The following is a 25736-nucleotide window of genomic DNA, read 5'->3' on the forward strand; positions in this document are numbered from 1 at the left end:
TTTGCAAGCGTGGATGTTCAGCCCAGTGGGCGATGCGCTCGGTTTGTGAGCGTGAGGTCGTAGGTTCGAAATTCATCACCGCCTATGCTTTTTAGAATTGCTCTTCTTTTATACATTCATACTACTTTTATAGCGATCCATCTTACCTGACGGACGGACTTTCTCATTGGGTAGGCATAGAAATGCTTGCGCGTTTAAAACTTTCTGAATTCGGTCCCCCTTGTTAAGGCATCGCGGTGTGGCCACTAATTTTGTTATTCGACATAGTTCCTACGCATAACCTTAGGACGTGAATTATTCTAAAAAAAGCTAACGAGATAAGCCCTCAGGCGTGCCACGCAAAGCAACATTGGAAGAGACCAGTCCTTCAGAACACGCACGGAGCTTATATGAACCTACCATTGAGATCGTGAACGACGGCAAAAAGACGGGTCTTTGATGCGCCCCTTAGCGTCGTATACATCCCTGCGGGAGAACCGCCTGCTGTTTGGAAGCATTAGCGCCTCATGTACAGCGTCAGTAGAGCAGGAATGCCTTGGCATAGGGCCAGCCTGTCTGGGCATTGCATCTCAACCCCGAGCGCCAGCGTCAAATGCCACTCTCAGGTTCGACCTTTTGGCTTGCTTGTATGCTGTGGCAAAATGAGCGCTGCACACATACGCGAATCTATATGCGCGCACTCCCTTTTGCAGTCTCTCGGCTGCAAAGCAGCCAGAAGAAGTCTATTCCGGTTCACCACCTTGCTTGTCTCCTGCTTGGCCATTAAACTTGTTCAGTGTCCTTTAAGCATACGTCTGTAGTCTTTTCCTTTGCCTTGATATCTCAGCAAAGTACTCTCTGACTCCCAGCGACTGTGAAGGAACGAGCACTCTCAAAGCTCGAAGCGCGAAACAAAACAGTGTGTCTCCGCCGCCTGCACACCAGCGCTCGCTAGTTACCGTCTTTCGGAGCCCGCTTCGCTAGCGACGGCAAGCGATGCCGCGACTGGGCCCGCATCAGCCTTAACGACAGCCGTAGCTGTCGCATTTCCAGCACAGCGAGGTAGCTCAAGAAAAAATAATAATAAAGGAAATAAAAGAGAAGAAATAGACATTCGTCCTCGGGGCGCTAGCTTCAATATTCATTCTAGGTTCTACAAGGAATGTGTTTCAATGAGGCGAAGGGGTTCGTAGCTCAAAGAAGCCACCGCAGCAGGATTGAGTGCTGAAATCGGAATGCAGGCGAAAGCGGTTAATTTGGCGCCGACTCCGGTCGATAGGGCCAAGTGTGCTGGGGGAGTGGCGAAGCCATTAGAATGGAATCTGCCCAAGGGCCTCTTCGGGTGCAGCTCGTTTTGCTTGCCTGTATTTATTTTGACGGCGTGTTTTCTTTTCCGTCCCCACCTTCGGGAGCACCATTCCTGGCCGTCGTTTATGGTGAAACCGCAGGAAATAGCAGAAATAGAAAGTTCTGGCACCTCAGAGACCACGAGGCCTCAAGCTCTGCAACATGAAAAGTTCGACTGAAGAGCGTCGAGATAGAAACTGGTTGCTTTGTCTTGCACATAGTCTGTCCACCTTTGCTATACGCTAAGGTATGATCGGAATTAAGCGAAAAATTAAAAAAAAAAGTATTTCTAACATATCTGCGGAACACCTCATTTCCCGGCGCCGTACTGAATACTAGCTTGAAAGACTGCTTTATTTTCTAATAGCACAACGGGAACCAGGGATGGAACGTAATTCCACTCACGTCGCAATATCCGGTACTGGCGCCTCTATTTTACGCTCCACGAAGACTGCAATTACGGTGAAAATATATTGGTCATTTTTTGCCTTTACATATGTTTGCCTTTATATTGACTTCCTGTCGTTTCTTGCAATAAAAATTGGTAGTCTGCACTCTGTCCTATCTTTTTTTCCGCCATTCTTGCATTTCGCGCACTACGTAACTTGTTCAATATTGTACATCATTACATATTAACAGATTAAAACACCCACTTCTGGCTAACACGCTTCAACCATGATAACATCATGTTTCCCATGTGCCACTATAAGGACACGCCGAAGGCAGGTGACCTCATGCCAAGACTACGTCGCAAAACAGTCTGATGTGTTTATCATTTAATTTATTTGCATATGTGTTGCACCACGCATGTACTGTAGGTCATTCCAAGTACTGTGAGGGCGGCGACAACGTCCCTGCTTGCGCTCATGCAGAAATGTGCCTAAGTACATTGAACTCCCGTATATCCGATTCTACGGATAACCACGAATCATGTGAGGACGAAAACAACCCCTCTATCCCCGCCCTTGCATTTGCCCGCCGTAAACGAGTGGCTCGGGCTTGATCGAGTTATGAAACCCCGAGCCGCATTCCGACTACGCACGCTCTCGCAGCACACAATGGAATGTCCCGCGCGCTCGGATAGATCACGTGCTTCTCAGACCGCACTCTGATGTCATGTTGCCGTTGCTGTCACTCGGACAGAATGGCGCAATGAGTGCAATTTCTTCACTTCGATCATTTCGGTCGCACATGAAGAGCGAATGCAAACGGCAGTAGAAGTAGTACAGAGACAAAATCTATTCTGCTCGCTCAGTATTATCATAAAACAGGATATACGCCGACTAAGGTGAAACCAATATATCGAGAATTTGAACTTTGGTCCCCACATGAGGGCGGCAGTATATAGTGAACGCGGGTTTTCGATAATTTTTCGCCTTGGCCGGCGTTCCTTCCCTTACATCAAAAGTAATGAACCATCACAACTATTTTACTGACAGTAAGAGAAAAGCAGCACACAATGTCGCTGCCATTACACAATGTTCGACTGTTCTATGCCACGCACCCACGCACGCGAACTCACACACACACACACGAACGGATACTTACAGATGCGTATCTTTCTGATTCATTGCTGCACATACAAGAGACATATAACCAAGCCGATAGGACCGTATGTATGTTGTGCACATTTATTCGCCTTGCGTCACTGACTTGTGCAGTGTTCTGCCTACCTCATCACCAGAGTCGATCTATTGGTGCTGTGGATGATAAAAAATAAATCCGATATGAAGTAAACAGAGAAATATGCACTTTTTAGCCAATATTCTGGCGCCTTGCGTAGCATGGAAAAACAGATCAGAGTGATCGGGCATGAAGTCTATGCAAGTACTCTCTACACGAATGCCAGATATGACAACATCCACTATTTCATATATAGCATACATAGAAAGCATGCATCCCGCCACTTCAAATATACGCTGGATGTAAAACGTTGTGACCAGGTGAACCCGCTATATGACGACACACTGATACAAACACCCAGACACCTATCTCCCAACTCGTCCTGCTAAAACATATTAAAAACATCAATCAAACATGAAGCACACGTCAAGTCAGAAGCGCTTCAATATTTTTGCGGCATATTTTATATATCATTACGTTTATCCCCTTTTCTTGTACTATCTTGGCGTGCACAATTGTGCACAGAGCTTTATCTATATAATTCAGGATTACTCCAAAAATTTCAGGCATATTTTATCAGGAAATTTCAAGTGTACTTGCGCTTGTGGAACTCATCGTGCGGTATGTTGCACACATGGCTGCTGGTGCAATTAATTTTGAAACCCCCACACAGTTGCGAACCTGGACTGCTAAAAATAAAAAGTTGCAGTTTCACCCGAAAGGGGAAGCATCGATTGAGATAGCAAATTAGTAGAGAACTGTACGACGTAAGCAGAGTAAATTTATCGGCCGTATAAACTTGTAAACATTCGCTTACTGACTAAATTAACAAGCGCGGTGTCACGCGCGCAAACGTAAATATGAACACATCTCGCTCGATGACCGCGGAAACTTGCTGTCAGAACGCTCGAGTAAGGAATTGCGGCAGCATCAGCGAGCGAATTCACGTTTGTGCTGCGAACGAAACGTCGAAAGGACAGAGCACACGAAGCTATCCGCACTAGGCGCACTTTGCCAACATCGCAGATCGTTTCAAGATACGGCGCCCGTACGGCTGCGTACGGCCGTACGCCCCCCCCCCCCCCCCCGGCCTACCTTGCCTCGCCCCTCTGCATCGCGCGGGACAGAAGAGGGCGCGCTTCCGCCCCGCCTTCTACCCCCGCGTGCGCGACATTGACCCACCAATCGTCGGCTAACATCTCAAGCATACACTTGCACATACAGCGTAGGGTACGCGGCGACGATGTTATCGGGTTGCGAGTTTATCCGGAACATCACAGCGAGAGCGACAACGACGGCAGAAGTGCGCTTCAGGGGTCCATACAATTCCATAGCAATAAAATGTAAAAAACGTTGTTTAACGTTATCCGTTTCCCTGTCTTAAGTTCCAGCTGATTCATTATTTCTTACTTTTCATTGCGATATCAATTACATGGACTCTCCAGGCGCAATTTTCCCGTTGCCGTTGCCGTGATGTTCAGCATCAAGTCCAAGGGCGATAACACCATCACCGCGTGTCGTATGCTGTATGCGCGAGTGAAAGTGTGCAAGGGAAGCCAAGGATTGCGGCTGAACCTTGCGTGCACGAAGGAGGAAAGCGGAGAGCAAACGCACCATCTTCCGTCGCGTGAAGAGCCATAGGGGATGGAAGGGAGGAAAAGCGGCTGCCTTGTGCACCGGCTGCGACTGCGAATTTTGCGACCGGGCACAAGGGGAACTGACGATCGCAGCTCAATCTCGCGAGCGAAAAGGACGAAAGCTGGGAGGCAATGAGGCAGGGAGGGGGCCCCCCTCGGGTTCGATCCCGCCAACAAGTGCATACTTTGCACGGCCGCGCGCGGTAGCGCGCACCGTATCTTGAAAGGGATCTGCCGACAGCTGATACCTTTGTGCACGCATTCTTCTCGCCACTCTTGCGTTGAAGCGATAGATAGCATGAAGGTCACTTTGCGCGCTGCTACCCAACATAGCTGCTTAGCGGCTATGGTGTTGGGCAGCTAAGCACGAGGTCGCGGGATCGAATTCTGGCCACGGCAGCCGCATTTTAAGGGAGGCGAAATGGGAAAACACTGGCGTACTTAGATTTACGCGCCGGTTGAACAAATCCAGGTGGTCCAAAGCTCCGGAGTGCCCCACTACGGAGTGCCTCATAATCAGATCATGGTTTTTACACGTGAAACCCCATAGTTAAACTTCGCTCACCGCTGCTTCCGCGCATGCTCACACCAGCGTTTTGACGGCGAATGTCCGCGCTCATAGAGTGTGATGTGTTCGTGTTTGCTTGTGCATGCTGACACCATGCTCGTTAATTCAGTTAGAGATCAAATGTTTCCAAGTTCCTACGGCCAATTCTTACTACTATTCTTACTTCGTATAGATGTCTACTAATTTGCTATCGCAATCGATGCTTCGCCTTTCGGGCGAATCTGCAACTTTTTTGTGTGCGTGTTTCTGTGTGGAAGGGAAGGAGGTCGTTAATTAGCGATGAACATAAATGCGCATTTAGACTCCTTTTGTGGAGGCGGTTCATAGCTGCTTGCTTTTCTTTTTTCATCTCTCCTTCTTTAGCGAATGGCCTCCCCTATGCAAACCTTGCGTAATTCAGCAGCAAGATAGCCATTGAGCGGAGCAGACGTTACTTCAATGCTTTTTAATTTTCTTTCGCAGCATGGCTGTCTTTATCTTAAAGGTACGCGTGCACCGTTCACCTGTCGAAGATGCAAAGCAATGCGAGTGAGAACTGCAGTTTCTTGAGGAAGGTACACTAAATTACATAGGCGCATTCAAGAAAGGTGTCGATTTTGTGGTTCACGAGAGAGAAACGTTTGCTACCGCATTTATCGTAATAGCAAATTTTTATTCCTTGCCGATATTTCTCAGCTGCATTTTTGGGTGTGCCATGGGGCCGTAAGCGCACCGTCCCGAAGCAACACAGAGCAAAATGCTGTCACAATAAGTCATAAAGGTAACATATGTCGTTATACTATGCAATCGATACACCCTGCCACATCGAAATTAACACCGAGAACGGGAGTTCTGAAATATTTTTATTAATTCTATAAAGTAACTGTAGCTTTCATGAAATAATAGCATTTAGATAGTTTGCGGTGCTTTAGTGGCATTATCAAAAGATGCGATGCTAGCTTGACGTCCTACTGCTCGGGCATGTAGCGCTTGTCAGATGGTGCTCACTAGTCCGACACAACACCCTAAAGTGAAAAATCATTCTCGCGTAGCTGGGGTCAACTCCGCGTCCACAGCTTCCTCCTTACTGTGCCATCTAATCTTGCATTACACGTCGCCCACAGAAGTTTCGTCACTGGCATTCCTCCCTCATTAGCGTGCCTATAACATCAGCAATAAAATAAAGGCTGTTTTTATTTAGATAACAAAACGGATATATTGGGGCCCGAATGCAGCGCCACAAACACCTTGTCTCGTGGACACGCAGTGTCCTTGAACACTGTTACGCATAAGTGTGCTGCATACTATACGCACCACTCTATATAGTGGTGCATACAGAGTGGTGTATACATACTCTACCCACCACTCTATATTTATTGCGATAGCAATTATATGGACACTTCAGGCGCAGTTTTGCCGTCGGCGTCGCAGTAGCCGTGATGTTCCGTATAAAGTCCACGGGCAATAACACAGTCGCCGCGCGTCGTATGAGGTGTGTGCGAGTGAAAGCACGCGAGGGAAGCCGACGATCACGACTCAATGTGGTGTGCGCGAAGGAGGAAAGCAAACGCGTCGTCTTCCGGCACGTGGAAGGTCGCGGTGGGATGGGAAGAAGGGACCAAGAGGGCGTTGTGCTGCGGCAGTAACTGCGAATTTCGCGACCGACCGCAAGGGGAAGTGATGATCGCGGCTCGATCTCATGCGCGAAAAGGAGGAAAGCAGGGAGGCAGCGTGGGAGGGAGGGGGGAAGCTTCGACTCCGCCAACAAGTGGGTACGGTGCCCAGTGGCACGCGCTAGCGCGCGCCGCGTCTTGACAAGGATCTGCAGAAGACTCATTATACCTTGGTGCGTGCTGTCTTCTCGTTACTCTAGAGTTGAAGTGATAGACAGCATGAAGGTCACTTCGCTCGCTGCTCCTCTCGCGCTTGCTCACACCAACGTTTTGACAGCGAGTGTCCGCGCTCATCGAGTGTGATGTCTTCATGTTTGCTTCTGCACGCTGTTGCGACTAGGGGTCCGAAGATGTCGAATGTACTTTGCTCGTGAAGGAGTAAGAGAACGTGTTGCTGGACCCGATATCCAGGATGCTCTACATGCAAGTTTATACTTACACATTTACAAGAAAATTCGAAGTAGTAGAAAAAGTTCATGATGGAGTTGTAGCAGCCGATCTCTCCAGGCGCCCATTGCTCCTTTTATCCGCTGTGTGGTCATTGTTGAGTCCCCTCCCCCAATCCGGCGTCAGGAGACCTATGACATCAGGTCCCACCAATCCGCAGGTCTGTTGCCCTTTCCTCCCAAAGGGAGTTTTGTCGGAAACGCACGCACATCACTGGGCACAAACAGTGGAAGGGGATCGTACACTGACGTGCCAACTTGGCTGGCTGACAGGTGATCGACCGTATCCTTGCACTGACCGCATCTCCGGCGTGGACGTGCCAATTTGTGCAGCTGACAGGTAACGGACCGCATCCTAAAGAATTGCCCAAACCTCTCCTGACCGAGGTACTCCTGTGCTGGCAACAAGTCATCCGTTTTAAAGAGGCCGTCGGCCCGTTCCACATAATCGCGCTAGCCGTGACCGATAGTTGTCACCGGTTGAATGGCCCATCACAACAGCCCGTCCACCGCCAGGAAGAGGGCTCGCAAGGGAGCAGCTCATCCGTGCCGCTTGAAGAGGCCTTGGCAGCTGCTGAGGTTTGGCTCGAAGTCCCGGGCTCGCCTGGACAATCACGTCCAGGGGCAATGGCCATCTTGGAGAGGGTTAGCTGCAGGTCGTAGGCTCGAAACTGGCATTTAGCGATCAAATCCGCACAGCGCCCGAGCAGCGACAAGGCAAGCACACAAACCCCCTCCGAGATAGGCCAGGTAATCATACCCTCTCCCATAACTAAATTCGAGGGTAGAACCAGCGAGTGCCAGGAAGGCAGCCATAGAGGAGCGCCGCGCAAACGACCCTAAACAAAGTTCAAATGGTAGCGTCCCTAAAGTTTTGGTCAATTTGGTTTCAATGGCGTCGCAAAGAAGGCGCGACTCACGCAGCTTTGAGGCAATCAACAAACAAAGAGAGATCGTTTAGAACGCAAAAAAAAATTTCTTTGTGTTCCTTCTCGAGGCATAAACACTTATCGAACGACATATCTCAAGAAAATGACAAAAAGAAAAAAGTAAGAATAAGTCAAGGGTCTGAATCAAGTCAGCCCAGCCAAACTGAAATGTCTCAGCTGAGGACCACCGCGTTTTGGTGATTCCTTGCCCCACTGTGCAGTGAAATTCGAAAATATGCTAAACTAAGTCACCCTGTTGGAGTAGGCGACCATCTAGGAGACATACTTCACAGCTGTCACAACGAGCAATTATTTGAAACGCGTGCCAACCAAGGAGCTGGCAAGCCCATGAGTAGGCTACTTTCAGCCACCTTTGTCCCTCCCCTCGAAACTGTCCCAAGACCGCTGTCAACTTGGTCATGTTACGGCTAGATCGAAATTTGAAGGAAGAATTGGGGCCCTCTCCCAGTCACGTGCCCCATGTCCTCAACTCCGCCTTTCCGAACTAAACATTCCACCTGGAGCGTGACTCACAAGTCGCCAAAGCGAAAGCAAAAAGCGCCCTTTTGAGTCCCGGTATTCGTCACAACGATCGACATGGTCAAAGGGATCAGTGCTGAGCTGCCCGTACGGTCAGTGCCACCAGCCAGTTCCAGTGCCTCTAATGCGAAACGTACTGGGCTCTGCTGACCGTTTTACTCTAAGCTAAATTAATTCATAAAGTGGCATTTAAAACCTAAGCAAAAGCTACACTCTATCTGCGCCTAAAATTCTTTTAAGAAAGATCGCTTTCCCAACGCAAAACTACTGAAATGAAAAGTAATGAAAATTGATACGTGCCTAATAAGTAACAAAAAATGAATCGCGCACTACATTACAGAAAGAAACAACATAAAAAATACTTATGGATGGGCCCAATTCGATCATGACTCTCTTTTAATGCGCGCTCGATTGTGTCGCCGACTGACAGCCTTTCGGCCACGCTGAGCACAAGAGGTGCAAGACCTAGATTGCTTGCTGCCTTCACCTGCCACTCCGTGTGCTCGCGGCTTGTTGTCACGTCACTGAAGGGAAGGCTGTAGACGCGGGAAGAGTAGCCATTCTCCCTTTAGCTTCGCTCTCGTGGCGCATTCCACCTCAGCGACGATTCGACTGGCCCGGTTCCGACACGCATGTTTCAGCCAGGTTGAACATCTCGGCCGCACTCTTACTCGCACAGACGCGCTCTCTCCTGTCTTTATCAGCCCTCTCGCGACGCCTTCTTTTCTGGAATCGCCACACGGAACCCTTTTCGGTTTTGTGCAATGGCCTGTTCCTCTGTCTCACGCGCGCCGATGTTGCGATTTTCGCAAGTTTTCTCTGCGCCGAACACTTAGCTCCTTTGACTCTGCGCCATCTGAAAAAGTTTTGCCTTGTCAGGTGGTCATCGATGTGCCTCTAAAAACCCTGAGCGTCGGATACCTGCCCTTCTTGGCCACCATGGCATTCTGTCTACACGGGGACGCCGGAACGTCGCTCAAGTGGGGTGGTAGTAGGAAGGTTTTCAGCACCTCCTTTACACTTTTAAGGTTACTGAAACAAGCCTCATCCCCACAAGGAACTCCTTTCGGAATCGCCACTGGCTCTTCCTCGCTCTCTATTCTCGGCAATGCCAGAGAGTCACTCAAGTACTGAGGCACGAGGAAGGTATTCAGCCCTACACTGACCCTTATAGGGTTGCTGAAACAAGCCTCGTCCCCACAAGGATGACCGAGATGACCTCCGCGATGACCGTTAGCTCGGTTTCGGTGTACGAGTGCACTGCGCAGTCACCGATGCTGGAGCCCTGAGCGATTTCCTTTCAGCTCTGCTGCCTCGGGTCTTTTGTCGGCTCGGCCACCACTGGATCCTGGTCTATCCAAGACGATCCCGGAAAGTCGCCCAAGTGCTCGGATACGAAGAAGGTTTCCAGCGCCTCCTTAAGCTTCTCATGGCTACTGGAACAAGCCTTGTCCTCGCAAGAGACGCCCTCCGGAATGGCCTTTCTCTGTAGACCGGTGACGGCCTCGCTCTAGACGTGCTCTGTCTCTGAATATTTCGCCGCCTCGCACTTTCCGTGCCTTCCAATTACTGGCGCAACCTCAGTCTTTTCGAAAGGACAAACTTCGCACTCGTCATTCGAGCTTTCTCTCTCGCGCTCATCAGGAATTCCGAAATACCGGAGTAACGCGCTCTTGGCTTTATCGTAATTCCTGAAGTGGACATCAGAAAGGCGAGCTAAGCAACAGGACACGCTACTGGGAAGTACCCCCAACAACCATACAGACCAAAAGTCACGGTCCAGTTGTACCTCCGCGCTAACATTCTCGAAAAAAACAGGATACGTTCTATGTTTTCACCGTCCTCGAATACGTGCAGCCCAGACCATGCCTGGAGCCCCCTGAGATGCTGGATATCCCTATAAATTTCATCCATTTCCCTTTCGTACTCAATTGTCCCGCCTGATTTCGGCTTCTTTCTCGCGTTGGCGTTCACGTTCCCTCTGGCCCTGAATATCCTCCCAAGCCTCCACGATCTCCTTGTCATCTCTGCCGCTTGCCTCTCTCGCGTCGATAACCTCCGCCTTCTTCAACTGTTTCCCACAATCAATCCCGAATTCCCCGCATGTATCGTGTTTAGGTCCGTCCTTAGCAACTTCCTTCAATTTATGGCTAACTTCCTTTTGCCGACAAGTTTCTCAAGGAATTAAGTGTAGAAGTAAGGTATCTTTCAGCAAGGCTTCTAAGACCGTTGTTACCAGGAAAAAGCACGTTAAGCCTGGCAACTCTCAAGGAGAAAAGATCGTGCACTCACCATGCCGAAGTCGAAGCGCCGCGCAAACTATCTCACCGCTGCCATCCAATGCTGCGACTGGGGGTCCGAAGATGTCGCAATGTAGTTTGCTCGAGGAGGAGCAAGTGAACGTGGAGCTGGGCCCGATATCCAGGACGTTTCACATACAAGTGTATATTTGCATATTTACAAGAAAATTCAAAGTAGTACAGAGGAAGTTCATGGTGAAGTTATAGCAGCCGATCTCACCAGGCATCCTTTTATCCACTGCATGATCATTGCTCAGTCACCTCCCCCAATCCGGTGTCAGGAGACCGATGACATCAGTGCCCACCGATACGGACGTCTGTTGCCCTTTTCCTCCGAAGGGAGCCTCGCGAGAAACACATGCACATCACTGGGCACAAACAGGGGAAGGGGGACCGTACACTGACTCCGGCGTGGACGTGCCAATTTGTGCGGCGGACAGGTGAAGGACCATATCCATGCTAATTGCCCAAACCTCTCCTGACCTAGGTACTCCTGCGCTGGCCATAAATCATGCGTTTTGAGAACCATCTTGACGAGGACGTCGGCCCGTTCCCCATAATTGCGCTAGCCGTTACCGCAGGTTGTCGCGGGGTGAACGGCTGATCACAACAACGCTGACACCATGCTTGTTAGTTCAGTTAATTCGGATAGCTGTCTACTAATTTGCTATTGCAATCGATGTTTCGCCTTTCGGGTGAAACTGCGACTTTTCTTTTAGTTCGAATGCATTTTTAAAGCACTTAAGGCCAGTGTTACAATCTTGAAATTGAAGCCATGCCCTAGTGAAGTCTTTTCTGGTTAACGGAATTATAAGGCTAGCATTATTTTCGAGATACACGTCCTTAATATTTGCTACGAAATACGTTGGCATTATAGTGAAATATCCCAAAAGCATACCACCTTCGGTACAATTCGGGACTTCAGGACAATTACAGACGGTGCACTATTTTAAACAGATCTTGAGAAAAAAAATCAAAGCCCCTTTCTTAAAGAAAGATGGTTGCACACGAAGCTTTCCCCCAATGCAAATTGAATCAAAGTCAAAGTCCAAAGCCAAGGACCACTCAATGAACCTAAGAAATGCTGAGCGACCCGATGCTTGTATATGTGGTTTGATTGCCTGTTAAGTATTGTATTTCTTTAACGTTGCACTTGAATGAACACACTTCGTTAAGTTGCACAGCTTTTATTTTAGATCATGTAGCCGTTGATTACACGCACACACTCACATTTTCACGAACGACTCTAGATTTGGGTTCGCGTATGGCAGCCTCTTCTGCCGTGCGCTACATTCGCGGCCTACCCATGGTGACGGCCGTAAGTACATCGCGTGACGCGCGTAACGCAATGCAGGTACATACAGTTCGTCTGGGTATAGCGCGGCGTTCATCCATTTTTCTTTAATAAAGGGCCTTTGAGGTTTGTTCCAGATGCTAAGACGAGCACGTGTTCACGCGCACTTGCTGTCTCCGATAAACAGGGAAGCTCAGTTAATCGCGACAGGGGTGGTATCATGCCTAGAAGACGCAACTTACACTTCCAGTGAACTTTGTGTGCATGCGCGACTCTTGCTGAGCTCGTCGCTTCGCGCCGTTAACAAGCACTGACCAGTCGGCCAGTTGACGCTGGCGCGGTACTGCGAATGTGAACTGTAGTGTTCTACTCCGATGTGTAAGTTGGCTTTCCTGCAGTGCGTTTTCGGCGCTCACGGACGAATCACATAGAAAGCTTCGTTATAATAATATCTAGAAATCTTGAGACATATCTTGAGACATAGAAAGCTTCGTTATAATAATATCTAGAAAGTAGTGGTAGCCTAGGTCTTCTGCTAATAGGATATGACGCCAATAGTGCTCGACTTCAATTGCACAAAGGAAAACTGGTGCCCCAAAGCGAATAGTAAAAAGTTCATCAGTAAATATTTTTAGTTAGCTAGCTCACCGCCGCGATTTGTCGTGCAAGTAATGTCAACCTCTCCCGGTATAGTCTCCTCGAACAGACCAAATTATGATATTTGCGGCATGCGCTTTTAACGCGATAGCGTTAAGGTCCCCGTGTCGCAGCAAATCCGGCGTCGGCGTCCAGCGTCGGACATCCTTTCATCAAAAAGATTTTCGAACCCCCCCCATATCCAGGCTCTCCATGTGGCGCAAGGAATTTACTGAACTAATTGTATTCCTGAAGCTAAAATACGTAGCATAATCGTAAAGTACGACTTACACACAACCTACAGACATGATAGCGTCGGATTGTAACTTAAATATACGAGAAAACAAAATTCTGTTATGCGAAAACTGAAACAAACCCATTTTCCAGCGTTTCTACTATTCAAAGACCGGCTACGGCGTCCGCCATTTGATCGCATCGATGCATGAGTACCTCAGAGTCCACGGAGCGGCGCGCCCGTTTCCTTGGAACACTTCCAGATGGCACTCACCTCCGTCGCATCGCGGCCCACACAAGAGGCTGCGTTTCTACGAGAAACTCTGCCTTCGTGCACAGCGTTCGCCGTGAGCGTTTCCCGGTAAACATTGCGGTTACATACCCTGCAGTTGCCGGGAAGCGTGAGAAGAAGTCAGGAATCTTTAAATGCTATCGCGTTCCACTCTTAAAGGCGAAGCTTAAGCCTCCTCAATATTGTTTAAGTCGGTTAATACTAAAAAGAATACCCTGTGCATTAGATTCATATATGTGTGAATATATATCAAGGTAATTGATCATACTGTCAAGATATGATACCATATAAAGCTGCGTACGAATACAATTACTTATGAAGCAATGCAAAGTCATTAAGTGCTATTTTAAAGCCTAGTGTTGTTCATTTCTTCTTTCTTGGGAGCCTGGATTATTATTTATTTTGGACAGACAATTACTCAGTGCTACACAGTCTTACTCGCAAAATATTAAGAGTATTTTTAGTCTTTGATAAACATTTCATGCAAATTTAACTCACATATACTGTAAAATAATATCAATGAGAGCCTGAACAGACAACTACCTATCTTTATGTCATTTTCTAATGCGCAGCCCTTAGGCGCCCGTTCCTGCGGCGAGCGTCAACGTCCTTCGTAACCGACCGAACAAGCACAGCGAATGATGAAACAACGAACGCGGAGCGCAGCAGTGGATGAAAGACTGCGATAGCGTAGAGAGCACGAGGAGAAATTCCGAGGAGGAGGGCATGGCGAAAACGTGAGGAGAAAAGCGTAGTGCCGCGCAAGACAGGCTCTGCGGCGACGATGGCTACGAGATGGCGCCAGAGTAACGCGAGTCGTCTGTATGGAAACAAAGTGCTGCATGAGCGGAAATGTGTCTGCGGCGGCTGGTGTGAATCGGTCCGACGCGTCACCGCCACGCTGCCTCTCACGATCTCCCGATTAGCGAGGCATTCGCGCCACACTTTGCTCCGTTTGCAACGTGCCGGACGAGACGGTTTGTTCGCGTCAGCCAACACATCGCGAAATGAAAACACATGTAAATTATGGGGTTTTACGTGCCACAACCACTTTCTGATTATGAGGCACGCCGTAGTGGGGGACTCCGGAAATTTTGACCACCTGGGGTTCTTTAACGTGCACCTAAATCTAAGTACACGGGTGTTTTCGCATTTCGCCCCCATCGAAATGCGGCCGCCGTGGCCGGGATTCGATCCCGCGACCTCGTGCTCAGCAGCCTAACACCATAGCCACTGAGCAACCACGGCGGGTGAAAACACATGTAGAGCTGCGCTCAAGTTTCGCATTAGGGACTATAGTAATCGTCGGTGAATTTTTGCACTATAATATTAGTTTTAATAAAACGATTAATAACGTTAGCGAGAGTATTGCGGCTGTTGAACATTTATTTTGTTCTTCTGCTCTTTTGCAATTGTTTCCTTGATGTGTCCATAGAAAGCCTTTATTGAACGGATGAATGTACATTGCAGTAAATGAACTCTGTCCTTCGAACATCGGCTGAAGAGATGAAGTTAAAGGGTGAATTTACTACAGTCGTTCGGGTAATTCAGTAACACAATGAGGCGTTTTACTTTTGCCACTATTTGAGAGCTCCTCCGAAGATGCTTCAAACATATTTGGAAAGTACTCGTACTAAGTGCGGCGACCAGAAGGTTAGATTATAACGCTATGAAGTTTCAGAATTTTAACAAAAATGCACTGCTCTGGCGTCAACTGTTGATCTGCTCATTCAGCCTCTTCAATTATTGCTTACTGCAAATACCACACGGTATTATCTGTTTGACAACATGTTTTCTGATTTCTCATTTTACATTAGTTTTCAGGGCCGCACTTGAACTCGTTTTTAGAGGTTTGCTTTGGCTCCTAGTCAAAGGCGGAATGCAGTGTTTTTTGCGAACAAAGGCACTGGCAGAATAACGAATGCAGACACGCGTTTATGACAAAAGCATTGTAAGAGCAACTGGTGAACATACCTGGAACTTCATATTGGGGCCATGCTGAGGCGCCATTCTTGATCACTGCCAAGTTCTCACAAGCAACTATGTCTTCCAGTTCCATTCGCTGGCACTATGCGCGAAGCACCCGGGCTAACAATCATGGAATTGAAGAAAAATTAGTAAGCTATTGGCAGGAAAACAGTAAGCAGTTGCTAGCCATGCAGAAGAGCTGCCAATTTTTTTTTCTGAAGTAACTAATGAGTAGTCATGAATGAGTTATTTCATTAAATAGCCGACCTTCTTGGACGCCATTTCAGCATGGCTTAGCCTGTAGCTTGGTGGAACGTCTCACGACTAAACGCGGTTTCAAACGCAGCGTGCAAGGGACAGTTGTTTACGCGTGCTCGTATTTACTACTGGATATAACGATTCTTCCGTGCTGCCCCATGGTAACAAAGAAATGCTACTCACAGTGCACCTGTAGCACCCAGCTGTCGGCCACTTGGTCGTGTCCGGGCATCCTGGGGTTGGTGGCGACGCACCTGAGCTGGCGGCCGTTGTCCCTGGCCCTGGGCACGAAGCCAAGCAGCGAGGTGGTGACGTTGCCGCCTGCCGACAGCCGTGTCTGGGCGAGCGAGGCATTCAGGCGCACCCCGTCCAGCCACCAGGAAACGAGCGCCGGTGGCAGCGAGCCCTCGGCCTCGCACTCCACCTCAGCGCGGAACTCGGCTGACAGGAAGTCTTGCTTGCCCCGGATGACCGCGCGCACGGGCTTCACTGCACGTAGTAGAAAACAGGGCGAGAGTAAGGGCACTCGAAAAAAAGGGAAAGGTGAATTGCTTCGTAGAAGAAAGCGCCACGGCATTTATACGTTTTAACGGCCTTTATCCCAACGGTTATGTAGGAACGGTGGCAGGCAGTGCTGGAGTGGTGCATGTGCCAAGTGACAGAGAAAAAAAAACTTGCGCAGACATCTCTCAAGCGCTGTAGCTCCTTAATATACGGCTGCTTAATGCGTGTATCCAGCAAAACTAGCCAATCACACGCTCACAAGTTTTGCGAAAGCAAAGTCCAACTGGCGGCAAAGTTACGAAATCAGCTGAACTACACTCGAATAGCAACTAAACGTATATCAAAAGATCGCGCCCGTGATTCTTTAATGCACATGGGATCCGCCGCAACGAAATATCGTTTGTCCAGACGGTAACGGAATTCCAAAGCACGGAATTGCTCTCGAACTGCCACCTCGCCACAGAAGCTATTTCTGCGTCGGAGAGCACCGTTCACTTGAATGTGCACTTGCGAGATACAGAATTACCCGCCCCTCTTTGATTACTCAACAAATCGATATATCGATGGTGGACACAATGCCCGCTGGCATGATGGTGAATGAGAGAATACACAGCACCCACACAAAAGAGGAGATTTCGGCGAGGCTATTTTTCTTCCAGGTTATTTCTCGCTTCGCGAGTGACCATTGTTTTCTCTCCTCCTTCTCCGGCTCCTCCTGTCCCGCCAGCGGCAGAGCTCTCAGATCTCGCGCTGAAAGCACCGAGAACAAAGTAAAGTTGGGCGCGCGCGAGAACTGCTTTCAAAGCAATATTCGTAGCCGAGCACTTAAGACGTCGGCCGAAGAGAGCTCAACACGACATCCATCCGGCTTCCTGCGCCATCAGCGACGGCCTTCAAGCAGGACGTGACGCGGAAGCCTGCCTGCTTTGCTAGCCGCCGCCGAATTGAGCAGCGCACAACGGTATGCCCTGCAGCGCCGGCGACCGCACAGCCGCCAGCGCACGCCGTGCAAACGGCCCGAACAGCCGGGGAAGCCGACTGCTTAGCGCACCGGGCGACTGCAGGCAGCGCCAAAACGTCGCGACAGGCGGCCAGCGGTGTCGCGTTGCAGCGGGAAATATAGGTTTCGCTGATTACGGTTCCCACGTCCCGCCGTCAGCTTATTCCCGCCATGTTTCCTTTCTTACGTCTCCTAGCGCCTTTCCTCTCCATGTTACTCGTGCATCCTTTCTTTTTTCTCCGACACAACGTATCTCTTGCTGCCTTCCTTAGCACGTGCTGCCAACAACAGCCGGCTTTCTTGTTGCCTTCATTCCACGCCTTTAATCTTTTCTTTTTCTTTCGGGGGTGCCGAGGCCACGAGGAAGGAGGGGATTTGAGCATGTTTGTCCCTGGCAGGCGGCGCACGTGGCAGGCAACATATTCGCGCCGACTGGGAGATGTAAATGAGAACCTACAGCTCGCTTTCGGGAGGGGCCGCGTTTTTCGCTTTTCATCTCTCCTCCGCGCTCTCTCGCGGCACCGTTCGCTGGAAGTCCCTTATTCTCGAACGTGGTGAACTCCCACGGCGTGGCTCAACTACAAAGTTGAAGGAACGACCTGGCAGAAACCAAGCCGCGTGGCGACTCCCCTTCTCGGCAGCAATCAGCGTCTGGAAAAGCTGTCGACGCGCCCTGGCACGGCGAGTTGGAAAAAAGTGAATATCCGTTATGCGCGGGAAAGGCTCGTTACCACGTCTGGATATACGACAGTGCGCGCTGCACGCGAGTGCGGCTCGTTTCTCAGCGTTGCGTACCAGCGCTCACAGCGATACGTGACGGGAAAGGCAAAGGCCACGCGGGGAGTCGCAATCATAAATTCGACTCCAGCGGCAGCGCACCAGTGCGGCATTGGGCAAGGGGCCAAGCTTTAGCGCCAGCCGAAGAAAGGCTAGCGCGCGCCCTCGGCAAGGAAGGGTCGGCGCTGAGAACGACGCGCAAGCACTTCTCAAGCTGCGTCGCCGCGTGGCGCCGAGTGTGGGTGTGCGTGACCCGCGCCTTCTTCCGTACGACAGGCTCGGCCAATTTCAGCTCGACGACTGCTTCCCCGCACATACGCCATGGCCGAACGTTCGAGGGCTCGTGCCAGAGTAAATTTCCCAGGACGAAGGGATCGACTGAGTCGGCGTAGATAGCCCTGCACGCTTTGCGAATCAGGGATGGCTCATCAATGAAAATTATTGCGGCTACTTCTCACTTTCGGTCACTGATGCTCACCGCTTGTTGTTACTGAGTTCCCCATTGACATTTTTCTGACCACGTCTTACACTTTTTCAGCATCTCGACGTGGTTGGCCCACGTAGCTAGTATTATTCCCAACGTCCACGTTACACGAAAAAAAGTGCTCCAGATTTACTTTTCTCTCTAAATTCGGGTAGAAGTGTTTTAGCAAGTATAAATTATTTAGATAAAACGGCTGTCATTAGTGGATTACATTTTTAGTTAGGAAGAGTGAAATGGAAGAAAAGACAGGGAAGAAAATTATGTGCACATCTGGTTACCTACGCTACGCAGGAGACTGACACAGATATTACAGCGGGTCATTAAGGTCTGTCGATGTTCCACAGATGCACGTATGGCTTTTTAAGCTTACGACGGTTATAGCCATGGTCCAAGTAGCTTTGTCACCGAGAATTCCCTTGAATCAAACTGATCTAATTTCGTTCAGGATAGAAGGCATTGGGCACCGAAGCAGGAACAGATGCAGATCAAATCTGCCATAGACTCCGCACACTGGCAATGGTCGCGCGAAGGAGGGCCACCTATTCGACTGAGTAACGAGTAAGCATTTTTGAACCCCGTGGATTCTAGACCAAAGTAACATTTATACCAAGTAAAGATAGTGCGCTCTTCACCGGAATTATTAGCGATTTGTGAAAGAGATTATTGTTTCTCTTGTATTTAAACATTATCTGACTATTTGTGAAATTGCTTTTAATGTGTTGTCTTGTCATATATCTCTGGTTGAGCCTACTCCATCGCTGTACTGCATCGACAATGAACCTTGTTCTGCAACTTAAAAAAGGAAAAAAAACATAATGGTGGCTGTGATTCTCGATGAAATGATGAAAGTAAGTGATATCAAACACACTACGGCGCGTTTAGCACTGGAAATAGCGTAGAGAGAGAGAGAGAGAGATAGAGCGAGACAGAAAGAAAGAAAGCAACGGTAGGCAAGGCAGGGAGGGAATCCAGACGAGCGCCCAGTTTGCCAACTTAAAATAGCTGGTAAGAGAGAATATACAGGTGGAGATAGTGAAAATTGCGTGCACACGGGAGCATCTCAGGACGATGTACTTCAAAAGCAGATTGGTACGCGAATAGCTTCTTTTTTTTTTTTGCCCCAGCGATATATGTGGCCGGGGTCCCAGTATTTTATACTCAGAAAATGTTATGGGGTCCTGAAGGTTTAAAGTTGTCGGGAGTGAGAGGCGTTGGACGTCGTACGAAGGACGGCTAGAAAACAGGTAATCAATGGTTTTCTAGCCTCTACGAAAATCACACGTGATGATGTGCTACCTTGCGAAGAAGGTGCGCAGCTACACGCAGAGTTCACTGTGATTTAAACACGGTATTCGGACCGCATGGCAGCCGGCGCATGTTGGACCACTGCTAATGAACCACATGCACGTCACCATGCATCACAAACGCTCTCGCCCTCGTCGTATACCACAATGCATCAGCTCGGGGCCCCTAGCACCCACAAGCGGAGCCACAAGCGCCGCCAGCGGCCTCGGAGAATGACGTTTGAATCGCTCAGCACTGTACCTTTGATAGTTCGGGTGCTTCAATCAGGTCACTAGTAAGTATTTCTTTATAGAGTAAATTCGTGACGAACGTCTCAAATAATTTTCTGTAGAGTTTTCGCTTTCTTTTTCCTTCCCATTAAGTATATTGCCATTAAGTAAATTGCCATTGAGTAAATTCGTGACGAACGTCTCAAATAATTTTTTGTAGAGTTTTCGCTTTCTTTTTCCTTGCCATCTAGTGTAGGTCTAATTTCAAACGTTCTATTATTTATCATCGTCTAGCATCAGTTTCCTCTTCTTTGGCGCTAGATTTCTGTGCTTAATTAAAAGTGCAATTCAGTAGCAAGAAGCAAGTTTCCAGCGTCTCACTCTGGTCTTCAGTCAACTCTACACTTCTTTTTTTCTGTCCTGCCACTTTAAAATGCAATATTTTTTTTTACTTGCCACATTGATCGGCATTCACCGACATGTAGTCTTGACCAACTATACCGAGTACTGCATTTTACGTGACCTCGAAAACATCGTTCGCAGAAATGTATTTCTCTCGAAAGTTTTCCCACTTGTTCGCGACCTCCCCTAATGACAGCTCGCAGCAAACCGTAACGCAATTCATCTGCGACAACAGCGAGCTCGTTACGGCGTTTTACATCCCGCACGCGTCCCAATTGTGCGCCCATAGCGGCACCCGCGGACGAGCTGTTGTTTGGCGGAGAGCATTAAATCAGTCAAAGACGTCGCAGTTATTGAGTGAGCCGCGCATACGGCGCGTCGGTCCGCACGTGTCCGGCGCACGTTGGGTGCGTGATCGTTCTCGTCCTGGACAGCGCGGCGTGGCCCGTCGCCCAGCCCGACCGTAATCACGTTACGAAGCAAACAGGAAGCGTCCCCTTGGCGCGCTGCCAGCAATTACCCTGTTGACGGGCAATGCGCGAGCGCGGCGCTGAATTCAACACGCCCTCGGAGTACTTTGTCTCTTTCCTCGGGACGGCAGAAAACGAAAATGACTCGCCCAGGGCGCGATTCTGCAAACGGAGAGCGCCACTATTTATGTCCTCGCAGACGCGAAGAAACTCGCTCGAAACTTTAGGCGCTCGTAAATCACACCGTGCGAGCAGCAAAGAAGATAATTTGACGCGTCGGAGGGAAGAAGAAGACGAGGACGGCGCCGCTGCTCGCGCCTTGAGTATTTCCAGTCGTTGCTGTACAATGACTGCGCAACGACGCCGACGTGATGGTCTGCGATTTGCTTTCACCCTTCCACCCTGACAATGGGGCTGACACGGACGACGACGGGGCGCCCCCGTGCCGCGGTTGGCGTTTGTTCGCTGACCTCGTAGGAGGCTGCAGCTGGTGATCTCTCCTTCCATCCCGTTTGCCCGTTATCCTAATATTATTCACAGGCAACCATAAAGCAGTCTTTGTGTTGCTGTCTTTTTCGTCGTATACGCACCGAGAGCCATGGAACTCTTTAAGAAGAAAGCGGTGTTTTTTCGTAGGACGCATGGCCGTAAAAGATGTTTGCATGCATAACCTTGTTTGGTGACCGTAACGAACCTGGATGTAACATTTTAACTTTTTTTATAGTTAACAACGTGCCAGTAACAACGAGCGTCACCAGCCGAAGCTGCAGCGTTTCGTGCTTTATTTGAGGGCGCCGCCAGACAGTGCGAATAATAGTGAGCATGTATTTTCTACCCGTGCTATCTCATTCAACGACGTTGCCTAGTGTACAATGTTATTTAGATGGTGCAACACCAACAAGTAAGTTTTTTTTCCAGCACAACGGGTATAAAAAGGAAATGAAGGGATGATTCTAACCTTTTTATCTCTCGCTATATATTTGCATAGTGTAAGTAGATTTTCGTCACGCTCCAGGGTAGCATATCGATCCTTTTAAATAATTCTCGCCCAATGTTTCTTTGTTTTCGCTATTGTTCTAGTCCATCTCCTTTAATGTCGAACACATTTATTTATTCTATTATATCTAGCCCGCTGTTTCTTGTTTTGATGATAGGATGCGTGGCATGGAGGACATAAGCACCAAAAAAATTTTGAGCAACACTTTTGTTATTAACTAAACATGCTAAATAACTTTATAATTACTGACATTAGGGGGCATGTTGTCATTGTGTAATTGAAGTCAAGGTGTATTGAAATCATGTCTTAGAAAAAATCCAAAAACTAGCACCACGGTCAAGATATGGGACCTCAAAATGTGCTACAAAATGAATTGGCGCTCCAGTTAACCATTTCCCGAAACCATACCGCAAATCGTTTGGGACATTTTTAACTGGGACACCTAGGCATTTATTTTTTTAATCTCTTTTTTTTCAGATTTTGGGGACGGACATCTCTGAAGGGGTATTAGTCTTAGGATTTCTTCTCAGATATAATTCCACTACTATTCGGCTTCAATTTTGAAATTTCAATATGCTCCATAGAGTTAGTCATTAAAGTTAAGTATCATATTTTAGTGAATTAGCGAAATTATTGATGAAGTTTTCTTATTGCTAATGTCAACCCAGCCACGTAATGTATCAGCAAGTACGGCAAGGGCCTAGATATGACAGTGTTTATCCCTTGTGTTTGTGCGTGTGTTTCGCGTAAAAAGAAACACCTGCTATCTATGTATGTGCGTCAATAAAAGCAGACAGACAACACAACAGTGTCTTTACCTACTGCACCGAAGATTTTTACAGGCTTGGGAAACACTAGTCTCTACTTACCCTCGTCGAAAGAAACTCGCAGTTTCGCCAGAAAGGAAAGCATCGATTGTGACAGCAAATTAGTGGACAGCTATGTTAAGTAAGAAGTTTTATCGGCCGTGTAAACTTGGAAACATTCGTGAGCGAACTGAATTAACAAGCATGGTGTCAGTGTGCAAAGGCAAACATGAACGCATCACACTCGATAACCGCGAACACCCGCTGTCGAAGCGCTGGCGTGACCACGCGCAGCAGCAACAGCAAGCGAAGTGAGCTTCGTGCTGTCTATCGCTTCAACGCAAACAGTGGTTTTAAAAAAAATAGCACGCACAAAGGTATGAGTCGTCTGTAGATCGCTTTAAAGATACCGCGCCTGCGACCGCGCACCGCCGCACAAAGTGCGCAGTTTCTGGCGGAGTATAAGCCTTCGCCTCCCCCCGTTCCCTCCTACGCTGCCGTGCCACTTTGCTCCCTTTCACGCGCGAGAATGAGCCGCCATCATTAGTTCCCCTTGCACCCACACGCGAAATACGGAGTTGCTGCCGTACCTCAACCCCACCCCTTCCCTCGCGTATCCTCCCTCCCCCCCCCCCCGGCCTTTCGCGCCTGCCTCCCTCGCACGGGTCCGATTGAGCCGCGATCGTTGGCTACCCTGGCGTGCTTTCACTCGCACATACAGCATACGGCACGTGGCGACGCTTTTATTGCCCATGGACTTCGTGCGGGACATCACGGTGATGCCGACGGTGGCGGCAAAAATGCGTCTGGATTATTCATACAAGTATTTTATTGATCGCAATAAAATAACCGATTTGTGGGATCCCTATTGTTTGCGTTGCTTTTTCTCTCGTTCTTGTGACTAACATGACACGACCGACAGAACGAACTGCCAAGAAGATAATGAGCAACTAAAGTAGTGAACAATTCAATATATATATATATATATATATATATATATATATATATATATATATATATATATATATATATATATATTGGCTTCAGAATGGCGTGGTTGTGTAAAGCAGAATCAAAGCAATCTTGCGAGCGCAAAATGCCTTTGGAATTTCAAGTGCACTCTAGCTTCGTCACGTTTATTTTCCACAAAACAGGTACTGCAGCTTGCAGCCTACAGGGCTATTTGAACACAAACATTAAAGTTGAAACATTGGGTGCATGTGAACGCTGAGACACAATTTTTATTTATTTTATTTTAATTTAATGAAAGACCTAAAGGCCCTTAGACATAATAAAATGTGTACTTATTTTTATTTCTCTTCTTTTTTTCTACTTTTTTCTGCTCTTTTTGCTTTTCTTTCTGTTTTGCTTTTGTTGCGTCGAATTTGCATGACTGCAAAAATTGTTAAGCTCTCCTTCACTAACTGGCTGGCATACGTGTATTCTGTGCAATTGTGGGACATGCATTGTGAGAAGAACCAGCATGCCAAATAACAAAACGGCCTCGCTTCTTGGCGATTGCTGTTCCAGAACTGGCGGCCGCTTGCCATTGGAGCTCTTGAGTAGAACTTGTTGCTGGGCGAGTTGGTTGGGATCTAAAGAATACATTGTTGCGCCAAAAAAAGTTTCGTACTCTTCCTTCCCAAGTCTTTATTTTCCTTTTTTGGCGCAACAATGTATTCTTTAGAGCTCTTGAGATGTAGTCACAGGCAGGCAATTTGTTGCGGATCAGATGTCAACAGATTATATAAACACGGCCTTCAACGCTGCTACAAGTTTATAAGTTTAAAATGCTGCTGATGCGCTTAGTCCCGTCCATGTACAAAGCAATGACCTGGAAAAGAGCTGGACACTCACGTTCGCGCCTACTCGCCACATTGCTCTGAAGTTAGGGAACAGATGAGCCTTAACGGCATACTGTCATTCCCTCATAAGTGAAATAAACCAACTGCTAAAAATATTTCACCAATTTTACCATTTGCCTGCGGAATGATGTTTTATCTGGGAAACAAAAAATGTATGCGCATTTCTTGTGCAAGCAGCGTTCTACACGAAAAATCGTTGTGACTACACTGTAAACTATATTTCCGAAGTGGTAGTGAATTTACAGTGAGGAACTTGAGTTGGCAGTGATTTTTTATGCAAAAATCTCGTGTTCTGTTTTGGCATTAACGTTTACTTTGTCAACCCGCTGCACCATTGATATCTTACCGTATTCTTTACTGTTGCTTTGGCTTCTCCTTACCTATACTAAGTCAGCGGCAAAGCACCCTTTACAGGCGTACGCCATGGGTAGTTTTCCAAGTTACATTTTTTTGTAGTTTTGTTTTTGCTCGATTACTTTAAACTTAATAGCTTGCTTTGTTCTTCTTGCCATTTATGTGGTTGGCTGGTGGTCCGTGGTGGTAGGTCGGAGGTCAATGGTCGGGCTCGGCAATTAAAACTTCGTTCGTTCGTTCGTTCGTTCGTTGGTTCGTTCGTTCGTTCGTTCGTTCGTGCGTTCGTGCGTTCGTGCGTTCGTTCGTTCGTTCGTTCGTTCGTTTGTGCGTTCACTCGCTCGCTCGCTCGCTCGTTCGTTCGTTCGTTCGTTTGTTCGTTCGTTCGTTCGTTCGTTTGTTCGTTCGTTCTTTCGTTCGTTCGTTCGTTCGTTCGTTCGCTCGCTCGCTCGCTCGCTCGTTCGTTCGTTCGTTCGCTCGTTCGTTCGTTCGTTCGCTCGTTCGTTCGTTCGTTCTCGTTCGTTCGTTCGTTCGTTCGTTCTTTCGTTCACTCTTTCTCTCTCCCTCTCTGTCGCTCTTCCATTTGCGCGTTTGTTCGTTCACTCGTTCGTTCGTTTGGGCTATTCGCTTACATTGACGATAATCGTCAATGGTATCTGCACATTTTTTTTCTCAGTAACGCTCACTTTATTTTAATTATTTGTTCCGGTAACAAATTAAATATCAGCAGCTACTTTATTGACGAGATCAGCTGCAACAGGGGGTGGAGCTTTGAGAAATTGAACTTGGTGGGGACTACAACAAAACGTACACTGCAGTGTGTGGTGTCTCGAGCGCTCGCAATAGCTGTGCTACGCCGTTCC

General features: G+C 48.2%; 1 protein-coding gene across 1 annotated transcript in view; it reads right to left on the reverse strand.

Moving 5' to 3' along the window:
- The window catches only part of LOC135903023 (synaptogenesis protein syg-2-like), a 293419-nt gene that overhangs the window by 51806 nt on the left and 215877 nt on the right, over positions 1-25736 (reverse strand). Inside the window, exon 6 of the mRNA XM_070537934.1 lies at positions 15887-16192. Coding sequence (XP_070394035.1) covers positions 15887-16192 — 306 coding nt within the window. The remainder of the gene's footprint in view (positions 1-15886; positions 16193-25736) is intronic.

Source organism: Dermacentor albipictus, chromosome 1 (assembly GCF_038994185.2).
Source record: "Dermacentor albipictus isolate Rhodes 1998 colony chromosome 1, USDA_Dalb.pri_finalv2, whole genome shotgun sequence".
Classification (NCBI taxonomy): domain Eukaryota; kingdom Metazoa; phylum Arthropoda; class Arachnida; order Ixodida; family Ixodidae; genus Dermacentor; species Dermacentor albipictus.